The sequence below is a fragment of the Mobula birostris genome, chromosome 1 (assembly GCF_030028105.1).
Source record: "Mobula birostris isolate sMobBir1 chromosome 1, sMobBir1.hap1, whole genome shotgun sequence".
NCBI classification, from domain to species: domain Eukaryota; kingdom Metazoa; phylum Chordata; class Chondrichthyes; order Myliobatiformes; family Myliobatidae; genus Mobula; species Mobula birostris.
In genome coordinates, this window is record NC_092370.1 from 66,696,022 (window position 1) to 66,718,707 (window position 22,686).

General features: G+C 40.3%; 1 protein-coding gene across 1 annotated transcript; it reads left to right on the forward strand.

Moving 5' to 3' along the window:
* The first annotated feature begins 139 nt into the window (after positions 1 to 139).
* LOC140196682 (carbonic anhydrase 13-like) lies at positions 140 to 16,931 on the forward strand. Its single transcript, XM_072256297.1, has 7 exons — positions 140 to 247; positions 830 to 1,030; positions 6,146 to 6,264; positions 7,946 to 8,041; positions 10,708 to 10,770; positions 13,864 to 14,019; positions 15,878 to 16,931. Exons 1-7 carry the CDS (start codon positions 214 to 216, stop codon positions 15,986 to 15,988), a joined length of 780 nt encoding a protein of 259 aa, XP_072112398.1. The 5' UTR covers positions 140 to 213; the 3' UTR covers positions 15,989 to 16,931.
* Positions 16,932 to 22,686: the final 5,755 nt, after the last annotated feature.

Consider the following 22,686-nt stretch of genomic DNA (forward strand, 5'->3'; position numbering starts at 1 on the left):
TTTCTCAGCCTCATCCCGCTCCCACCAAAGCCGTCAAGATCTCAACTGGATTCTTTTTTCCCCGATTACATCTGTGACATAACGCACGTCGCTGATCCAATGGTGAGCAACCGTGCAGCCTATAAAAGCTGGTCCTTAGTCAAGGCGCGCTCCAGATATCAGCTCGTGTGATCAGAGGAAGCAACCTAAGCAGCGCACTCGGCGGCTACAACCATGTCGGCAACTTGGGGCTACGGACCAGACAACGGTGAGCTTTGCTCACCGCGACACCGCACAACCCTGGCGGGGACAAGGCTGAGGTGGCAGCTGCCCGAATCTGGCCAGTGATTGTCACGGTCCGCTGGCTCTGTCCTCCAAGCGGCCCGGCTCCGGGGAGGTTTAAAGAAACGTTCTGTCTGCCGAATTGTGATCTCTTTCCAGTGGAGAGCTGGTGTTTGAGATTTTCCTCCCTGCATTTAAATGCCCATTTCCACAGTTAATGTCCGTTTAAAAACGAAAGAACGTTAATATATTTATTGCAAGGAAATCTTGTTATCAGGGGTAAAAGGTTCAATGATTTAAGATTAACTAACATTGTAGGAAAGTGCACTTTGATATTTGTTGTCAAATTCAAATGCCTGATCGGAATTAATCATTGAGGCAATTTGCCTTCAGCTCTATAGATTAACTATTTTAGTACAAACTACTAGGTGTCAGATTCACAGTCACGAGAAAAAAAATGTAACTGCTTTCCGGTTACAAAATCGAAACTCTCCGCCCCTTCTTCCTTCACTCAGGCTGCAGCCCTCAAGGAGCAGTGGGTGACCTTGGTTCTCATCTCACGCTGCAGGTCCGTCCCATTGGGCTGAGATTTTCCCCGTGGCGAAGGAAGGCATCCGGCAGTCCCCCATCGATATTAAGAATGCGGAAACCAAGTACGACCCGAGCCTGAAGCCGCTGAGTCTCAGCTACGACCCATCCGGCGCAAAGAGCCTCGTTAACAGCGGCATATCGGTCCAGGTGGATTTCGACGACAGCAAAGACCAATCTGGTTAGTAAAGATGTTGTGGTTGTATGGGAATGCTACTCGAACCTTGTTATAAGTGACCGTTACCGAGAATGCGACAGTTTGTATGTTGCTGTCTTAGATTCGGGAAAGACGTGAAATGCGCGTTCAGGTTTGACTCTATCCTGCTCCTGTACATTTCACATTAAAGAGCACGTTGGCGGACAGTTTCTAACTGCTGCTGTATTTAAAGTCGGGCAGTGGAAGCACTAAACCAATCTTTGCTTCATTCGTAATGATTGAGGGCGGAAATGTAGCGAGCGGTTAACGGCGTGAATAGTGATTATGAAGCCCGATTTTGATAGGGTCTACCTGCAATTCTGTAGGACTGCAAAGAATCCTAGAAGAGTTGAAAAGTTGCTTTGGGTGAACAAAGAAAACCGCTCGGATCGTTGCAGCAGTTGCTAAAAGAAAAATAATTGAGATTGAAGTTGAATATGTAATTGATTTGTCCCAATCGTAACTCTGTTTGCAACCAATAAAAAAAAGCACTCATACTAAACAAAGTTTGCCTGCCCGGCAAAATTATAACATATCTGCTTTAGAGTTCCCTGTTGCTTCCCCTCTACTGCTTGGTCACAACCCTAGCCAATCTACATTCTCAATCCAACCACTACTAATGCTGTGGGAGATTGGAATAGAGGACTTCAGCAAGACCAGAGTGTTGGAAGGATGTGGTAGCGCGGGTGGAGAGGAGTTTGACCAGGTTGTTGCCTGAAGTTGAACGTTTCAGTTCTGAGGAGTAATTGCAAGGGATTGTTCCTGTGGAATTGACAAGGCTGAAGGTGGGGGTGGGAGGTTGGGGAACCCCAATAAAAATACAAAACAAGATGAATCTATAATGTAGGTAGTAAGTAAAATGGTCCCATGGCAGAAGTATCCAAGCCCAGAGGCCATTGATTTTAAAACAAGAGATTTGCAGGAGATCGGACAAAGAATAATTTTTGCCTAGTTGGTGGTAAAGTCTGGAACACTTTTTGTTTTGTTTTTTATTTTTATTTGAGCCAGTAAATGGAAGGGAGGTGTAAGCAGAGCGGGCTATTGTTGGGGCTGGCGGCTTTGGCTCAATAGGCTTTGGCGAGAACAAGCGGAGGCTAAAGGTGCTTCTGAGTCAATTATTATTTATTTTTGATTGTAGCACTTAAGGTTGAGAAGCTAGAGCTAAAGGTATAAGAAGCTGAGCAAGAAGAGGCTGAGTAAGTGACCTAGGTGAGTGTGAAACTCGCAGGCTTCGGGGAGCAGGCGTAGTTAAGACTAGGTGAGCTTTTTTGTTGTCTGCAAGTCCCTAGACCCCAATTCAGTGTGGGCAAAATGGCAGTTAGGGCAGTGGAATTCTCTTCCTGTAAGGAGTGAGCTTTCAGGATGACGACTACACCTGCAGAAAGTGCACCTGACTTCAACTCCTGACTGTCAACGTCAAGGAACTGGAGCTGAAAGTACTCGGGTCTACCCAAGTGGCTGAAAACCTTACAGATGAAACTTTTACTGAATTGGTCACACCCAGCATGTAGGCTTCAGATGACAGATGGGCTACCACCAAGAGAAATAAGCAGAGTAAGCGGTAAGTGCAGGTTTTCCCTGTGGCCATTCCCCTTAGCATCAAGTATAGCCCTTTGGATACTGCTGGGGGGGGGGGTGCAGGGTGACCTATCAGTGTAGCAGCCAGGCCAGTGGAACTGTGGTCAACTCTGAGGCTCAGCAGGGAAGGGTAATGTCAGGTAGAATGATCGTGATAGAAAACAAAACAATTATTTATTTATCAATTGCTATGCAGCATAGAGCAGGCTGTACTAGCCCTTTGAGCCACGCTGGGTTGCTAATGCATTGTGCTAGCCACTACACAACTGTGCCACCCTGGGAGGTTAGGGGGATGAACAGGGGATACTTTGGCCACAAAAGAAACACCAGGATGGTGTTGCCTCCCAGGTGCTGGCATTAAGAAGGTCTCAGAGCGGCTGCAGGATACTCTCAAGGATTAGATACAATAGGACAGAGTTTCAAGTGTGTGTATGTTAATGCTAGGAGTACTATGGGTAAAGGTGATGAACTTACAACATGGATCAGTACATACAACTATGATGCTGTGGCCATTACAGACATTGTATTGGGAGGGGGACAGGAATGGATGCTTACTGTCCCAGGGTTTAGATGTCTTAGAAAAGGTAGAGAGGGAGGTAAGAGGTGAGGAAGTTACATTACTAATCAGGGACAATATCAGCTGCACTCAGGGGGAACATAATGGAGGGCTTATCCACTCAGTCTGTATGGGTGGAACTCAAATGGGAAAGGTGTAATCACTTAGATGGTATTGTGCTACAGACCATCTAATAGCCACCACAACATTGAAGAACAGATATGCAGGCAGATTAAGGAAAGGTGTAAAGACAATAGGGCTGTTGTCATGGGGAACTTAAATATCCTTGTGTAAACTTCTGAGTGTAAATACAAGAGGTTGAGATGGGACAGAATTTGTTAGGGGCATCCAGGAGGGTTTCTTAAATCAATATGTAGATAGTCCAACACAAGAGGGGCTCTACTTGGTCTGGTGTTGGGTAATGAGCCTGGCCAGGTGACCAACCCTTCAGTGGATGAAAAGTTGGGGAACATTGAACACAACTCCCTATGTCTTAAGATAGTTATAGATGAGGATAAGTATAGACCATATGTGAGAGTATTGAACTAGGGCAGGGCAAATTGACTAGGGCAGGGCAAATTATGTGAACATTAGGTAGGAACTAGGGAGAGTTAATTGAGAACAGCTGTTTTTGGAGAAAGTCCATGTCTGACATGGGAGATTGCTGGGGCCTTGACCAATATTTTTGAGTCCTCTCCAGTCACAGGTGAGGTCCCAGAGGACTGGTGAGTATCTTGTGCTGTTTCATTATTCAAGAAAGGAACCAGGGCTAATCCTGGAAACTGTAGACTGGTGAGTCTCATTAGCCAAAGCTACTGGAGAGAATTATCAGGGAAGGGATTTGTGAACCTTTGGAGAATCATGGCCTAATTAAGAAGAGCCAGCATGGCTTTGTGCAGAGCAGGTGTTGGTTGAGTTTTTTGACGAGGTGATGAGGGTGATTGATGATGGCAAAGCTGTGGATGTTGTCTACATGAATGTTGCCCTAAGGTGGTTGAAAAGCTCCCTTACGGGAGACTCATCCAGAAGATTAAGATGTGTGGGATCCATGGTGAATTGGCTGTTTGGATTCAGAACTGGCTTGCCTGTAGAAGACAGAGGGTAGTGATTGAAGGAACTTGTTGTAGCTGGGGGTCTGTGTTTAGTGGTGTTCTGCAAGGATCTGTACCAGGACTTTTGCTGTCTGATGTATATATACATGACCTGGATAAAAATGTAGATGGTTGGGTTAGTCAGTTTGCAGATGATATGAAAATCGGTGGTGTTGTGAGTAGAGTAGAGGACTGTCATATACAGTGGGATATAGATCAGTTGAAGATATGGCTGGGAAATTGCAAATGGATTTTAACCCAGACAAATGTAAAGTGTTGCATCTTGGTAGGTCAAATGTAAAGAGAGTACACTATTAAGGGTGTGGATGAGCAGAGGGATCTTCATATCCAAGTTCATAGTTCCCTGAACGTGGCTACATGGGTTAAGAAGGCATATGGCGTGCTTGACTTTATTAGTCGAAGCATTGAACTCAAAAGTCAATAAGTTACATTGCATTTTTATAAAATTCTAGTTATGCTGCATCTGGAGTATTGCATACAATTCTGGCTGCGCTGCTATAGGAAGGCTTTGGAGAGTGTGCAGAAGAGTTTTACCAGGATGCTACTTGGATTAGAGGGCATGTGCTACAACAAGAAGTTGGACAAACTTTGGTTGCTTACTCCTGAGTGGCAGATTTTGAGGAAAGATCTGATAGAGGTTTATAAGATTATGAGAGGCATAGACAGTAGACAGGCAGGGCCTCAGCCTGAAATATCGACTGTTTATTCCTTTTCCTAGGTGCTGCCTGAGCTGCTGAGTTCCTCCAGAATTTTGTGTGTTCCCCAGACAGGCAGCATCTTTCTGGCAGGGTTGAAATGTCTAATATCAAAGGGCATGCATTTAAGGTGAGAGGGGGTAATTTCAAAGGAGATGTGAAGGACAAGTATTTTTATTTAGAGGTGGGTGCCTGGAGTGGTGGTAGAAGCTTCTCGGAGACATTTAGATAGGTACATGAATGAGGGAACATTGAACCATATGTATATTGTATAGACAGAGGAGATTAGTTCGGTTGTCCATTTGATTATAATTTAATTTGATCAACACAATATTGTTGGCTGAAAGGCCTATTTGTGTGCTGTACTATTCTATGTTCCTGAGAAGGTATTAGAGGCAAGTAGTCGCTACATTTAAGTAGTATCTGTACAAAAACCTGAATTGCCAAGGCATGACTGGCAGTGGACTAAGTGGCTATAAACAGGATTGTGCAGGTGGGTACTTGACGGTTGACATGGTTCTAATGACCTTTTTCTGTACTATGTGCCCCTAACTCTATGTTATCCATAACTGCTGCTCAGGCTTTAACTTTCACATGTTCCGTGCATCTTCCCCTCTGTGCTCCATGTGACTTGGCTTCCAACCAAATGTAATTTAAATTGTCCTTTTCATATCCTTCCATTATCATGCTCCTTATCTTTAACATTACTTTTAGATATCCAAGTGTGCCATTCACCTCCATCTGGCCTTGTAAACACTCCTGAATCTAATCCATCTCCATTGGAGGTTGTCATTGGATGCCAAATACATCACTTCCGGAGTTCCTCCCTTAAACCTCTTTGCAGACCTCCTTCTCTTGTTTGAGTCTCCACTAAAATTGTTCTGTCTGTCTGTATCTTGTTTTACGGCAGTTGGCATCCAGATTAATGGTGCATTACCGCCACACTAAAATTGTTGTCCTTGGTGTCAAATTTTATTTGATGAATTTCCCATGAAGCACCTGGAGCCATTGACTCATGTTTTAAAAAAACTATAAATTTGGATATATCATACTTTTATTCAGAAGATAAATTCTTCAATATGATAGAATTAATTACAGATATATTGTAATGTTTTTTTATTTGGTTACCTTGTTAATACTAATTCCTCTGTTACTTCAGTACTGTCAGGTGGCCCCATTAGTGGTAAATATCGGCTACGCCAGTTCCACTTGCACTGGGGAGCTTGTGATGAGCGTGGCAGTGAACATATAATAGATGGAAAATCTTATTCTGCAGAGGTAAGTATGCCTAAATGCTTGTGCTTGTAGGAAAAATGGGAGGTTTTTTGGTGCCTCTGATTAGTACAAGAAATGAAGGAGTTGAGCTTTGCTAAAAATGCTAGCTGCAAGTACAAATATTAAAGTGAAAGGCAGTATTTGCCAAACTAATCAAAGTTTTTTTTTAAAAATGGATATGTTTGGCTGAGAATTCCAAGGGTCCTTCATGAATATGTTAATATGACAAAATCATGTTTGTTCGTGGATATTGTAAGTTGTACTTGGGGCTAATTTTGCTGTTGGACTGCATGAGAACACTGACTCTAGGGAAAGCAAGACCATATTCTAACCTTTATAATAATTGCTCAACACAAGCTGATTAAATTGAAGATGTAATATGGAAGAATTTTATAAAAAATAGTTAAGAAGACACCAGAGAAAGGGAACATGTTTATTCTCTTGTAATTTCTATTTCCTTTCTGCTCAGTTTTCATGTTTCTTCTTTTTGACAAGCTGTTTAGTGTCTGAGATTAAGAAAGAACCTTTCGATAAAATATATAAATATATTTTGAGATATACATTGAATATTTCTGCCATACCTTGGCTGTTTATATTTGGGTTAACCTTTTGAAGATAATTTTGGTAAGATAAAATGATTTTCCAAAGGATCAGGGTATCTTAAGAATTTCAAAAAACCAGGCATCCAGTGTAATTCTCCTCTTAATAGTGACTGACAAAATGTGCAGTTACTGTATGAATTGAGTAAATCCCTCCTGTGTTTGCTGCTAATATATATTAAAAGCTCAGCCTGGAATTTCACAGCGACTAAATCATTTTTTGAGTAAATAATCCTCAGTGTGTATATATTTCCTCCATAACAGTCAGTACTCAAAAGAAAAAACAACAACTAAGGGTATACTGAAACCTAAGGGATTAGTTAGTGCCAGACTTGGATTAACTTGTATTGCAAACACAAGTCAAATCTAAGAGGAGGTCAAGGCAAAAGGCTTTGGGTATTGGAAGTCTGGATTAATATTAAAACATGCTGGAAACATTAATCAGATCAAGCAATTTTGTTAGTGAATGAAATTAGAGCTAAGGCAAGAGAAAGTGGTAGGATGATGGTACAAGTCACATTTAAGTGGTGAGAATGAGAAAATGTAGTAACTCTAGCAAAGAAATTGTCTTTATGGTCTAGGAAAATGGCAGAAGAAAGGTGAGTCGCTTCCTTTCCCTTCCGATATCTCGCAGTAACCATTTCATATGGAGCCACGTTAGTCTTTTTATCTTTAAGCAATTAATCTTGACCCTTCATCACACTTTTTTCTTTCCCTTGCTTCTATTTATTTTGGTCTTCATCTCAGAAGTCCACTTATGATGAAACGACATAGACCTGAAATGTTTATTCCTGCAGCAATGCTATATTTGATAAGCCACCAAAATAAAGCATAAATGAACAGTGTGATTGTGTGATTTAACATGTGTCTTCGTAAATTGGCCCTGATGATGAATTTTCAGCATCATTATATCTGAGTAAGGTTTAGTCACTCAACCTGCCAATAGCTCAGCCCTAGCTGGGGTATCGTCATCAAACATGCTGGAGCAAGATTGAGCACATTGTGATTGAAAAGTATGAATTCTTACTTTTCTTTAATGTACTTGCCAGAAGCAAGTTTCAACTAAGTCTGTTGCTCTTTTGCAGCTTCACTTGGTACACTGGAATGCAGAAAAATATCCCAGTTTTGAAGTGGCTGCTAAAGAACCTGATGGCTTGGCTGTAATTGGTGTCTTCGTAAAGGTACAAATGAATATTCGATATGCTATCTTTATATTAAATTTTTAAAAAGCCAACACTTTTTTTTTCCAAAAACAAGGAATTTCTATACTGTGTAGAATTCCACATGGGGTGAAATTAGATTTATGGAAGTTAGTGTGTCAGTTGCTTGTTAAACACTGTTCAATGTACAGTATTTCTATAGATTTGAATATTGTGGCTGTTTTGATGATTGCTGCATTCATTTGGAAGTTTTCCGCACTTGTTATTATCTACGTACTGCCTTAGATTTGCTATAATCAACTACCAATGCAGAAGTAACAAAGGTCATCAAAGGTTAATAGTCTTTACTGTATGAACTTGCGACAGATCCACAAAAGACTACAAACAGGAAATGGATACAGATACAGCAACTAGGTGGTATTTTCCAAAGACAGCAGGCAAATTGTGTTCTCAAACAATAAGCATGTGTTCCATAACAAGATTGTTATCACACTCATCCAGTGCATATTTGGAAACTATTCCAATAACTTGGAAAATGTTAGGAATTTAACATAATGCACCTGCCATTTTTCTGATTTGATTTTTGAAGTGGAGTTGTGCAGTACCAGTTGACCCTGCCTTATACTCACCAAAAATTGAAGTAGTTTAACATCACAGGTTCAAAGTTCAAAGTACATGTATAGTATGTCACCGTATACAACTCTGAGATTAGTTTTCTTGTGGGCATACTCAGTAAATCCAAGAACCATAATAGTATTAATGAAAGACCATACCCAACAGGACAGAGAAGCAGACAATGTGCAAAAGAGAACAAACTCTGCAAACACTGAAGAAAAAATAAATAAATAAGCAATAGTATCAAACATGAGATAGTCCTTGAAAGTGAATCTATTAGTTATGGGAACAGTTCAGTGAAGGGGCATGTGAATTTGTCCCGATGGTTCAAGAGCCTGATGACTGAGGTGTAATAACTGCTCCTGAGCCTGGTGGTATAAACCCTGAGGCTTCTGTACCGCTTCCTTGATAGCAGCAGTGGGAAAAGAGCATGGCCTGGGTGGCGGGGTTTGCCGATGATGAATGCCTCCTGTGACAGTGCTCCTTGTAGATGTGCTCATTGGTGGGGAGGGCTTTACCCATGATAGACTGGGCTATATCTACTATTTATTGTAGGATTTTCCATTCAGCGGCTTTGGTGTTTCCAGAACAGGCTATGATGCAACCAATCAATACACAGTCCACCACACATCTATAGAAGTTTGTCAAAGTTTTAGATGTCATGCGAAATCTTTGCAAATTTCAAAGGAAGTAGAGGTGCTGCCATACATTCTTCATAATTGCAAGATGCCTGACCAAACTGAACACTCAGAAATCGAGAACAGTTATATATCTCATTATCCTTTAATATTGAAGCAAATGTAAACATTTCTCAGATAAACTGAGTTGATTAATTAGTTTCAACTTCAGTAATTGGTTAGATTCATTGAATGCCAAAGCACAGGCATCCATTTAGAATATTGCTTGTACCTGTTAGTTGGTAGAGCAATATAAAACCCCCCACTGGCCCTGCTTTCCTCAAAACCCAGTGTTTTCCTTCTGTGATTACCTAGTTCTTGCAAATGCTGCTTTTGAATCCACTTACACTCACTGAATTAGAAAGTTTCAGACTGTAACTTTTGTTTACTTAAATATTCCTTCCCCTGTGGTTCCTTGACTTTTACTTCGGAACCTACTTCATTATTTTACTTGGAGGCATTGGAATCTGACCCACTCTACCGAAAATTATTCAGCTAGGATACAGGACAGTTTTGTAATACTGCTTTAGGAATTTTGTTCACTTGCATCATACAGCTATATATATATCATTTGTACATATATGGTAGTACATTGCTAGAATGCAGTACAGGAACTATTTTACAGCAACTCTAATAAATCAGTTTCTCTTGGTGCTAGGAAGCTCAAGGTTTTTTTTTTAAAAAAAGCAGTTGACCTCCTTGATGCTCTGGAGACCCACCAGCCTGAACAACACATCTATTGTCATTTTTCATTGCAATTACATCTGACTTAGAGTTCCCTGGTTCTCCATCACCACCACAGAAACTTAGCAAAACCCACATTCAGCTTATGGGAATCTAGAACCAGGCACTCTGAATGCACGCTCTGTGACTCTTTTCCCTTGCAAGTTTTTTTTAAAATTAAATGCTCTGAATCGAAATGTTGAAACTTGTAGATTTTCAATGGCCTATTTGTTATATACTGATGTTATATACTAATGTTATATACATTATATACTGATTGTAAGTAAATTTGCCTGAAATTTGCCTCAGTTACACAGCAAAATTGTTTCTTTCATGGAGTTCATTTTAAACTTTTCATTCAACTTGTGAGTATTCCTTAGTACATTGTCATGTGAGCAACCATCATCTGAGCTCAATAATACCAGGCACTATTATAACAATTGTTTAGAAACATACCAAGTTTCAAGAATAACCTTTGAAAGTTTTTTTTTAAAAAAAATCATATAGTATCTGCTGTAAGCAAGGGCAAATTAAACTGGCTGAGTAATGAAATGTGGCCTAATGGTAGTGGTATTCTTTCCTTGGTGATACAGCTTCTCTGAGGTGTGAACTGAATCACCACAGGAATCATGATGGGTAGTTGTCTGATCAAATATCTTTTGTAAATTTCAGGTATCAGATGAAAATCCGGTCCTGCAAAGAGTTATTAGTTCGCTGGAGAGTGTCAAAGTGAAGGTACATTGAATCCCATTTTGTACAACTTTCGGATGTATTAATGTAAATGTAAATTGACACCTGCTTAATTCTATTATTACAATCTAATTGTTCAAGACCAAGTGAAGACTTGCCCTCGTGGTAACCCTTTATTCTATGCAAAGGTGAAATCTGGCATAATGCTGGTTAAGAATTGAAATCATGCTTTGTGTATGAACAACTAATTAACTGTGCAGCATAGTAGCATAGCAGTTAGTGTAACGCTATTACAGTGCCTGCCATTGGGTTTCATTGCCAGCACTGTCTGTAAGGAGTTTGCATGCTCTTCCTGTGAGCACATGGGTTTCTTGCTCTGGTTTCCTCCCACGTAATAGTGAGTAGGTTAATTGGTCACATGGGTGTGATTGGGTGACACAGCTTGTTGGGCCAGAAGGACCTATTATGTTTTATCTTCAGATTTAAAAAATTAACATTTGTCAGATTGTCCACATGTCCTTGTATTTATGAGTTTAAGATGTTTGGACAACAACTCTTGTTAAATCAGTGGGGAAATGCACTATATTTGCATATCCCACAATAGCACTTTGTATCTAGCATGTGTGTTGCATTTTTAGTAGATCCCCAAGAAGCAGAGGTCTCCATCAGAACACATTCCAATTTAGTTCTATTTCAGTTATTCGCTTATTCTGAATATTCCAATTTTTATTATCTTCAACAATCTTTAATTCAAGTCTGGAGCTAGTTTGTATGTTGGTGACATTTGGTACCCAGCAGTCCTTTTGTAAAGAAAATAGCCTTGTCTTGGATATCTTGCATATGTGTAACTATTAAATAGCATATGGGGGTGTGAAAGTTACTTTGCACTCAGATCTCTCCTTTCTCTTTATGGTAGTTTGATGTCTTAACTTCATATTGTGCTACCACTCAACATTTCCTGCTTTTTAACACTCTGCAATTAAGAATGACTGGAATAAGTGGACTAGGGCCCACAGTTCTTCATATCTCATTGTAATTACATGCATTTTGACCTTAATTAAATTTGCGTTAAATTAGTGTCCACACTGAGTAGAAACTAACCATTTAACATGTGCGCCTTTAATATATTCTTAGATTTTGCTACATGCCACAGCCAGTATTTACTCCCATCCCTCTAACTTTCTGAAGTGATGCTGTTGTACATTTTCAAGGTGCTATTTTGGTAGTGGTTCTTTAGAGCATTTAAACACAACAAAAAAAGAATGCCAACTTTTATACAAGATGGATCGTTGGGTGAGCAGAACTTGTAGACAGTGGCGTATATACATTTCATCCATGTTCATTAGATCTTTAAGACCCTTGGCTTCAATCTTCTTGTGCAATTGGATCCTCATTTTCCTCACTTGCAGACCCCAGTCAGTTCAGACTAGCAACAACATCTCCTCCACAATCACCAGGACAGGTCTTAGCCCCCTGCTCTAATCGCTTATACTTATGACTGTAAGGCTAAACACAGCTCCAACATCATAGTTCAGTTTGCTGATGACTCCATTGTCGTAGGGTAAATAAAAAATGGTGACAAATCAGCATTTAGGAGGGAGATTGAAAATCTGGCTGAGTGGTGCAACAACAGCAACCTCTCATTCAATGTCAGCAAGTCCAAGGACCTGATTACTGACTTTCAGGAGAAGGAAATCAGAGATACAATTCCTTGGCGTTATTATTTCAGAGGGCCTGTCCTCGGCCCAACACACAAGTGCATTTGCGAAGAAAACATGGCGGCGCCTCTACTTTAGAAGTTTGCAAAGATTCAGTATAACATCTAAAACTTTGACAAACTGCTATAGATATGTGTAAAAATATATTCACTGGTTGTATCATGGCCTGGTATGAAAATGCCAATCCCCTTGAACAGAAAATTCTACATAGAGTAGTGGATACGGCCCAGTCCATCATAGGTAAAGCACTCCTCACCATTGGGCACATCTACACAAAGCAGCATCCATTATCAAGGAACCCCCATCACACAGGCCATGCTGTCCTCTCACTACCATCAGAAGCCCTGGGACCCTCACCACCAGGATCTGGAACAGTTACTACCCCTCAACCACCAGGCTCTTGAACCAGAGGGGATAACTTTACTCACCCCATCAATGAAATCTTCCCACAACCTACGGACTCCCTTTCAAGGACTCTTCATCTCACATTCTCTATTTGGTGGTTACTTATTTTTCTGTTGGGCTTAAGGCACCATCCCAAGGAATTTATGCAGTGCTATTCATAATTTGAGAAGGGTGACCTCCTAAATCCCTTATTTTTACTTTGAAGGTGATCTGATTTCTGTGGCATTCAGTCCTACGAGCTCCTTGATGTGATGCTCATGAAAATGTTACCATGATGGAAAGGCAGTCACATTCACCTTCTCACTGAAATTTGAATCATTTTTTCCCATGGGTTTGGAACAATGCAGTTATGGGGTATGCTTCTGACCAGACTGAAGGGCAGCATCATGAACAGTCTACTGACGAGCAAGAGTTACTTAATGGCACCATTGAGAAGTTTTTACATTGCAGATTGTTGCTTAATGGGACATTAACTAGTGTGATTATATTTATTCTGCGCTTTACAGGCCTTGTTTGACTATGCTTTCCTGTCCCTATTTATCATTCAAACTGAACTTATTGGTTTCTTTTCTACAAGCTTTGATACATATAACAGAAAAGAAAATGAACCTGTGGGGGGGGGGGAAAACTTCAATTTTCTAAGTGTTTTTGAAATGTGTGGGGAAAAAATAGGATTAGAATTGCTACTTTGAGGGTGGTACAAACAGTTAAATGAAGGAGCAGGCACTGTTGTGTTTTGAATAGGATTGCCTTGCCTTTCAATATCTGCTACCTACAAGCATTCCTGTCGAAGATGCAGTCGTGTACTAAGGCGTTTGGGGAAAACTGATCAATCACCTACATATGTTCAGCATCTGCATCTAGCTTCATGCAGTGGTTGTTATTTGTAACCCTTGAAAAAATTATACCTGATAAGCACGAGGCATTGTTAATGACTGCATTATTAATTTGTCTAAATTGCTGCTTTGGTATTTATTACAGCTACATATACTTTTTATTTATTATCCTTCTTTAGGGTTCAAGAATTGAGTTCAAAGACTTTAACCCTAGCACTCTGCTGCCATCAAGTCTCAATTATTGGACTTATCTGGGATCCTTGACAACTCCTCCTCTATATGAGAGTGTCATCTGGATTGTGCTTAAGGAACCTATTCCTATTAGCAAAGAACAGGTGAATATAAAGAACATATCATGTCTGCAAAACTTACTCAGGGACACAATAAAATCAAGTTAATGTGTCGAGTATTGGGCCCATGATGACTGACGAGAAAAGCTCGTTTATCTCAACAATAACAGAGCGCTGTCGGTCAGTGAGAACCAACTCAGTCACATACAGGTAGGGAAGGAGATTATTCCACACCCTGTTTACATTCGGAGTAGCACACAAACACACAAGAAACAACTGAATAACCCGAGCTAAAATAAATTAACATCTCATTATAATTCTACTGAGCACGCATACCAGAAGCTTTTAAAAGCCACTCAGAATGCTGGGGTGTGCTGTCAACCATGCCCCCAGAGTGCCACAGTGACTTAACTACGTCATCATTTAAGAGATTTGTTTCAGCTGCTAATAGTGCCAGAAAAGCTCAGCAGGTCGGACTGCATCTGCGGAAAGAAATTTAAGAAGCTACCTGTTCTGAGTATTTCCAGCATTTAATGTTTTTATTTCAGATTTACAGAATAGAAATGGGCATTTTGGCCTATTTGCTGCCCTGGTCTGCCTGGTCCTATCCTCTGCACCCAGGCCATAGCCCACCCTTTTCATCCATGTACCTATCCAAACTTCTCGTAAATGTTACAGTTGAACCTCCATCTGCCACTTCTGCTAGCAGCTTGTTCAATATTCTCACCACCCTCTGAGTGAAGAAGCTCCCCCTCATATTCACCTCAAATATTTCACCTTTCCCCCTCAAAACCTCTATTTCTATTCTCACACAACTTCAGGGGATAAAAGGCCCTCGTGCATTCACCTTGTCTGTACCCCACACAATTTTGCATACCTCAATAAAATCTCCCCATATCCACCTGTGCTCCAGGGAAAGAGGTCCTGAGCCATTTAACCAGTGACACCCTGGTAGATTTGCTCTGCATTCTTTCAACTTGTATCTTTCCTGTAGATAAATGAGCTGAACTGCACACATTATTGCACACCTAGCCTCACCAACGTCTTGAACAATTTCAACATAACATTCCGATACTAAATGCCCTGATTTATGAAGGCCAAGGTGCCAAAAGCTCTTTATAATTCTATCTACTTGTGATGCCACTTTTGAGGAATTATAAATCTGTATTCCCAGTTCCCTTTGTTTTACTGCACGCCTCAGTGTCCTACCATACTGATGCACCATCAATAACTTCAAAAGACTAGAAGTAGAGTAAGTACTGAAAGGCTTTTAGTAGCAGTAAAATGTGACCTCCATCATGCTGAGTATCTGCCCCTGAACTGAGAAGGAGGAGCAATGGCGTAATCGCCTTTATTCAGGGTTCTGTGGGAGGAGCCACAGAAGCAGTCAGCAGAGGGGCGTGTCCAGACAGGTAACCCAGTTACAACATATATATATATAGTTTACCACACATGCAACATCTCACATTTGTCTGCATTAAATTCAATCTGCCATTTCTCAGCCCATTTTCTCTGCTGGTCCACATCAAGCAGCAAGCTTTGATAGCCTTGCTCACTGGTCAGAATGCCCCCAATTTTGATGTCATCCACAAATCTACAGATCCAGTTCACCACATTATCATCCAGATAATTGACATAGATGATAACAATGGACTTGGTACTCAGCCCTATGGCATACCACTAGTCACAGGCCTCCAGTATTGAATTCTCATGTGTTTGACTTAAATCTGTGGCTTTTAAGTTTAATTGCAGCAGAAAGTAAATTTGAGCATATACTTTGACATTGTCAAGTAATGGTGTCAACGTTTGATTGTTTTGTATTGAAAGAATGTTGATGGAACAGGCTTGGACTGAGGTAGTGCAATGGCAGACTTAAACTTACCCTTATCTTCAAATTTTCCAGATGGCAAAGTTCCGCACCCTGCAGTTCACGGGACCAGATGATCTCATGCGAAGCAACTTCAGACCTCCCCAGCCTCTGAACAACAGGGTGGTCCAAAGAAATTTCCAATAAGATTTGGGATTTGCAGACAGTCAGCAGCTTGCTTTCCTGAACAAATCTAAACAATAGCTAGTGATTATTCCCTTGCACAGTAGATGTAATCGGCAGCCATCCTCAAGCACAAATGAATAAATTTGGTCATTAGAGACTGTGGCTGCCATGATAAAGTTCCTGTAACCTTGCCACCTAGCAATATGTAAAGCAATTAGTTGTATTTAAATAAGACTTGAAAGCAATCTATCAGAAGATTAAGCTATAGCACTGAATATATTCAAGTTTATATGAAGGTATTTTTGAGTTGACTGCAAGATAATTTACAATGCTAATTATATTGAATGTTTTTGAAGAGCTTATTCATAGAATTATTTTGACCAACGCAATAAGTTATAGGCCATTGTAATAAGTAAATTAATGTTTCACTACATCATTGTGCTGTTATCTTTGAACTAAATTATCACCATGTGGTAAAAGTAGATTTTTGGTGCTTAATTCTTTAGTTCCCACTTTTGACCCCTGTTGATACCAAGCAGTTTATTATTTATTTTTTCAATCAGTGGGGACTGTGGTGGAGCAGTGGAATGAATCTTTAGTAGTTTTTGATAAAGCTTCTCTTTGCATAAAACCATTCCCAAACCAAGTCTTTTGATCTTTTAAATTCACCCCTGCCACTGCTTTCACTGATTACTCACATCTTATTCTTACTTCTGACTTTAAATATTTAGATGTTTTAAAGTTAGTTAGTTAATACTAGGAATACTCTAACCTTCCCAAGTGATAAAAAAAAAACCTGATTCTGATATCCTTCCCCTCTGTTTCTGTACATTTGGTGGAATAAGTTTTCAGTCAAGCTTCTGCTTATCACATGCCATCAACAAAGTCTTTGATTAGTTGATCCATAACAGTAGTGGAGTCATTGTAAGTTTGGTGAATACAGAGTAAATTAATTTGAAACTGATCTGCCCTTTGTTTTATTAATGGGATGTCATAAATCATTAGAGTAATATATTTTGAGCTGTCAGTAAAGAATCCTCACACATTTATTAACATTCACATGATTGAAAGTTTTGTACAAACAATCTCTGAGGATGAAACTGAGGGCCATGTTAGCTTGACTCCTTTATCAATGACCTTCCCTTAATCATAAGGTCAAAAATACTCTCTGTGGCCACCTTATTAAGTACACCTGTACAGCTGCTTGTTAATGCAAATATCTAATCAGCTATTCATGTGGCAGCAACTCAGTGCATAAAAGAGTGCAGACATTTCAAGAGGTTGTTGTTGTGCAGACCAAACATTGGAAAGGGGAAGAAATGTGATCTAAGTGACTTTGACTATGAAACAGGGTGGTTTGGGTGGTCAGAAACTGTTGCTATCTGGGATATTCATGCAAAACAGTCTGTAGAGTGTACAGAGAATAGTGAGAAAAGCATCCAGTGAGTGGCAGTTCTGAGGGCAAAAGTGCCTTGTTAATGAGAGGGGTCAGAAGTTCAAGCTGACAGGAAGGCACCAGTAAATCAAATAACAACACGTTGCAACAGTGGTGTGCAGAAGAGTATCTGTGAATACATAAAATGTCAAAGCTTGAAGTGGATGGGCTACAGCAGCAGAAGACCAGGAACACACACTTATTCGCCACTTTATTATGCGCAGGAGGTACCTAATAAAGTTGCCACTGAGTGTTGGTATATTCACTGATCTTTCAATGATATACACTTTCATTTGCAGCTCCTCAATACATTTAGCAGCCTCTTGCTGCATTCAAGGAAACGTGGACTATTTCATGCGTAGACAGTATTCAAATAACAGAAGTGCCAGGCAATGGCCGTCCAGGCTAGACATTCATCGCCATTGCCTTCACAGAGTTACCCCATCTTCCAGGCTAGACATTCAACACCATTGCCTTCCCAGAGTCACCCCACTGTCCAGGCTAGACATTCAATGCCATTGCCTTCACAGAGTTACCCCACCGTCCAAGGGGGTCAACAATGAGCAGTCACATAAAAACTGCAGCTGCAAGAACAGCCAGAGGCTGGGTTTCCTGAGGCAACTCAAGAGTTTTACAACATGAAAACAAGCCCTTTGACCCAACTTGTCCATGCCACTCAAAGTGCTTTCCAGTGACTACCCCTTACTTACCACTATCTACAAAGCATCAGTCAAAAGTGCAAACTGAATCCTTAGGAAGCTTGGCACATTGTTTGTCAGTAAGAAATTCCATCACAGATTTTAACCCATGATGATATATTCTGTCTCTAAGCCCCCATATCACTGTTGATTTGTTAGCGTAGATAGTCATGCTCCAGAACAAATATTTACTTAGCATTTCCTACAGTTGCAACAATGGGATACATTTAACCTTGACATTGAGAGGTGACAAGATTTCTTAAACAGATTTATTGTTTTTTTTTGTTCATTCATTATTCAAGTTATGGGCATTGCTGTCAAGGTCTATTTATTGCCCATTCCCAAATGTCCTGGGGAGGGAAGTACTGAGTCGCCTTGAATTATTATAGTTGTTCAGGTGAAGCAGCTTGAATAATGTTGTTGGATGGACACTGCTGTATTTAGGCTCTGCAACGAGAGAGGTTTGACACTATATTTCCAAATGATAATAAGTGCCTTGAAGAGGAACCTGTACACAGTAATGTGCCCTCTGCCTGCCTCTTCTTTGGTGGTGGGAGATTGAAGACTGTGGGATGGCAGGAAAGCAGCCTCAATAAGTAACTGCAATATACCAACGTTTGTACTTTGTGGATGGTATACATCCACTTTGTGCCAGTGGTGGGGGAAATGAATGATTCCAATTGTGGATGAAATACCAATTGACTGAACATGTCAACTTGACTGCCTTTCCGTCTCTAGAGAGCCATCATGATTCCAAGCAGCTCTTGGATTACCTCCATATAAATATCCACTGATTCACTGGATGCTTTCCGAGTCAGCTGACAGCAGAGTCAGGCTGACTGTATTAAGTAGATATATCATTGAAATAATCTGATACTGAGTTTTAGAGGGAGTTCTTGTTTCTTTCATTAATGTCTTATTTTTAAGAGGCCATCTTTTAACATTTATGTGAAAGATTTAGATATTACAAATTAACGGTTTCTCCATAACAATAACTTTTTAATGTGTCTATCAAATACACCACATCCATTCCTTATCCTCTATACAAAATGCATCTTCGAAGAATTCCAAAAGAATAGTCAAATATGATTTCAATTTCATAAGTTTATGTTGACTCTGTTTAATTATATTATTAATTTCCAAGTCTTAACACTTTAATCTTTATTGTCAGTTCCACATTTTCTTAACCATTGTTGTCAGGATAACAGTTTTCTTGTCTAACTTAATCCTTAAAGGGGAAGGAGTGGGGTGATATTTGCTGCCTTACATTTTGTAGGAACCACTCTAGAAACTTCAGAATTTTCAAGGTAATAATCAGGGCATCAAACATCTCCATTACTATCTATTTAGATTCACATTGATTTAAGTTAAATATGGGGTACCTTGAAGTTACAATTGGCTAAAAAATTCCACTCTATCAAGGACTGGCACCATTCTATAGGTTTCAATTAGGTCACCCCTCATTCTTCTAAATTCCAGTGAATACATGCCCAAAGCCGTCAAACACTCTTCAATATGATAAGTTGTTTAATTTTGGTATCATTTTCATGATCCTCCTTTGAACCCTCTCCAGTTTCAGCAAATCCTTTCTAAGATAAGGGGTCCAAAACTGCTCACATTACTCCAAGTGAGGCCTCACCTGTGCTTTATAAGATCTCAACATTATGTCCTTGCTTATCTATTCTAATCTTCTTGAAATGAATGCTAACATTGCATTTCCCTTCCTCACCACAGACTCTACCTGCAAATTAACCTTTAGGGAATCATAGACAAGGACTCCCAAGTCCCTTTGCACCTCAGCTTTTTGTATTTTCTCTCCATTTAGAGAATAGTCAACACTTTCATTTATTCCATCAAAGTGCATGATCATACATTTCCGAACACTGTATTCCATCTGCCAATTCTTTGCCCATTCTCCTAATCTGTCTGAGTCCTCCTATAGACTATCTACTTCCTCAAAATTACCTGCCCCTCCATCTATCTTATTGTATGCAAACTTTGCAACAAGGACATCGATTCTGACATCCAAGTCATTGATATATAACATAAAAAGAATTGGTCCCTACACAGTTCACCAACCAGAAAAGGCTCCCTTTATTTCCACTCTTTGCCTCCCGCCAATCAGCCACTGTTTTACCAATGATAGAATCTTTCCTGTGATACGATGGGCTTATAACTTGGTAAGCAGCCTCATGTATGGCACCTCGTCAATTTTTGCTCTATTATATGCCCTCTCTTTGGCTTTGAGTTTTGTTAGCCACGGTTGTCTCATGTAGCATTTACATCGTCATTTTTGTGCAAGTGGCTACATGCAAGATATATGTTGAGGTCATCATCCTGTAAGAAAGGAGGAAGACAGCAGAAAGGAAATTATAGACCATTTAGCCTGACCTCAGTGGTTGTAGCAGTCAATTGTTAAGGATGAGGTGATGGAGTACTTGTTGACACAGGACAAGATGGTACAAATTTAGCATGGTTTCCTTCAGGGAAAATCCCGCCTGACGAACCTGTTGGAATTCTTTGAAGAGATTACAAGTAGGATAGATAAAGGGGATGCAGTGGATGTTGTGTGTTTGGAATTTCAGAAGGCCTTTAACAAGGTGCCACACATGAGGCATTTTACCAAGTTAAGAGCCCATAGTATTACAGGAAAGTTACAAACATGGTTAGAGCATTGGCTGATTGGTAGGAGGCAGCGAGTGGGAATAAAAGGATCCTTGTCTGGTTGGCTGCTAGTGACTAATGGTGTTCGCCACGGGTCGGTGTTGGGACCACTTCTTTTTATGCTGTATATCGTTGATTTAGATGATGGAGTAGATGGCTTTGTTGCCAAGTTTGCAGATGATACGAAGATAGGTGGAGGGCCAGGTAATGTTGAGGAAACAGGCAGGATGCAGAAGGACTTAGACAGATTAGGAGAATGGGCAAGAAAGTGGCAAATGAAATATCATGTTGGAAAATGCGTGGTCATGCACTATGGAAGTAGAAATAAATGTGCGGACTGTTTTCAAAACAGGGAGAAAATCCAGGAATCTGAGATGCAGAGGGACTTGGGAGTCCTTGTACAGAACATCCTGAAGGTTAACTTGCAGGCTGAGTCAGTAGTGAGGAAGGTAAATGCTATGTTAGCATTCATTTCATGATGTCTAGAATAGAAGACCAAGGGTGTGATGTTGAGGCTTTATAAGGCACTGGTGAGGCCTCAACTTGAGTACTGTGACCAGTTTTGGGCCCCTCATCTTAGAAAAGATGTGCTGGCATTGGCAGGGTCCAGAGAGGTGGTTAACAAGAGGATGATTCCAGGATTGAAAGGGTTATCATATGAATAATGTTTGATAGCTCTGGCTCTGTACTCACTGGAATTCAGAAGGATGAAGGGGGAATCTCATTGAAACTTTTCAAATGTTGAAAGGCCTAGACAGAGTAGATGTGGAAAAGATGTTTCCTATGATGGGAGAGTCTAGGACAAGAGAGTATAGTCTCAGGATAGAGGGGCACCCTTTCAAAACAGTGATGTGGAGAAATTTCTTTAGTCAAAGGGTGGCAAATTTGCGGAATTTTTTGCCACTGTGCAGCTATGTTCTTGATTGGACCTGGCATTAAAGTTTACGGGGAGAGGGCCAGAAACTGGGGTTGAGGAGGATATAGAAAAAAAGGGTCATCCATGATTGAATGATGGAGCAGACTCGATGGGCCAGATGGCCTAATTCTACTCCTATGTCTTATGGTCTTATCATTTACCTGGTGACCTCTAACTGTTCAGAATGAAAATGGGATCCAACTAAGATTTCTAGATATGGAAATTCTGGCAGGTGTGGAAGTTCATTGACAGCTGATTTCTCCCACTTTGTGCTGGCCTGGGTTGTGCAGTTAAAACTGTTTTTCAGAAACCTAAGTCTTGTATCCCTGCTCATTTTCACCTGCTGTCATCTTGGTTTTACATTAAATTCTTTGATATCTTACATGCTCCATAAATGCTGTTTATGGAATTTTGACAGCCAAGGCCTCGCTATACAATTTTGGAAGAACAGAATACCTTAAAGAGGTTAAAGACCAGTCAGCAAAGCCAGAAAAAAACAGGCCAGCTTAAAAAATGTCTGCATCTTTGCTGTCCTAGAGTCTATCATGTCCATGTCTGAAATGTCCTAGATCATTATGGTCTTCCATCACCCACTTTTGACAGTAGGAAATCCGTGAGTCTTGCAGTTTTGCTTATCTCTAATTAGGCAGGAGTCTCCTTTCATCTGCTTCAGGCAACTGGCTGTCATGCTAGCAATGATGTTTTCAAAAATACTAATCTATTTGGTCCAGATCTCCAATAAATAGGAAAACTCAATGAGAAGGAAACATAATCTCTCCAATAAATGGTACTGGGCTAGTCTGATTTGGAAAAGCCTGCCCTGTGGAGGTTCTGAAGTTTCTTGTTCAGGAGAATGACTAATGCATCTAGACAATGTAGTCAATAATCACTGCAATCACTTACAAAATGGAAAATGCATGAATGCTTTTCAGTTTTCCCCTCCACCATCACACTTGCTGAGTAAGTGCTCATCCCTGCTGAATGCACATGTTAGACGTGGATGAGA

Coding starts and splice junctions, on each gene's coding strand:
- LOC140196682 (XM_072256297.1), top strand. CDS start 214: ATGTCGGCAACTTGGGGCTACGGACCAGACAACG. Junction 6,265..7,945: donor GAAAATCTTATTCTGCAGAG/GTAAGTATGCCT, acceptor GCTCTTTTGCAG/CTTCACTTGGTACACTGGAA. Junction 10,771..13,863: donor TGGAGAGTGTCAAAGTGAAG/GTACATTGAATC, acceptor ATCCTTCTTTAG/GGTTCAAGAATTGAGTTCAA.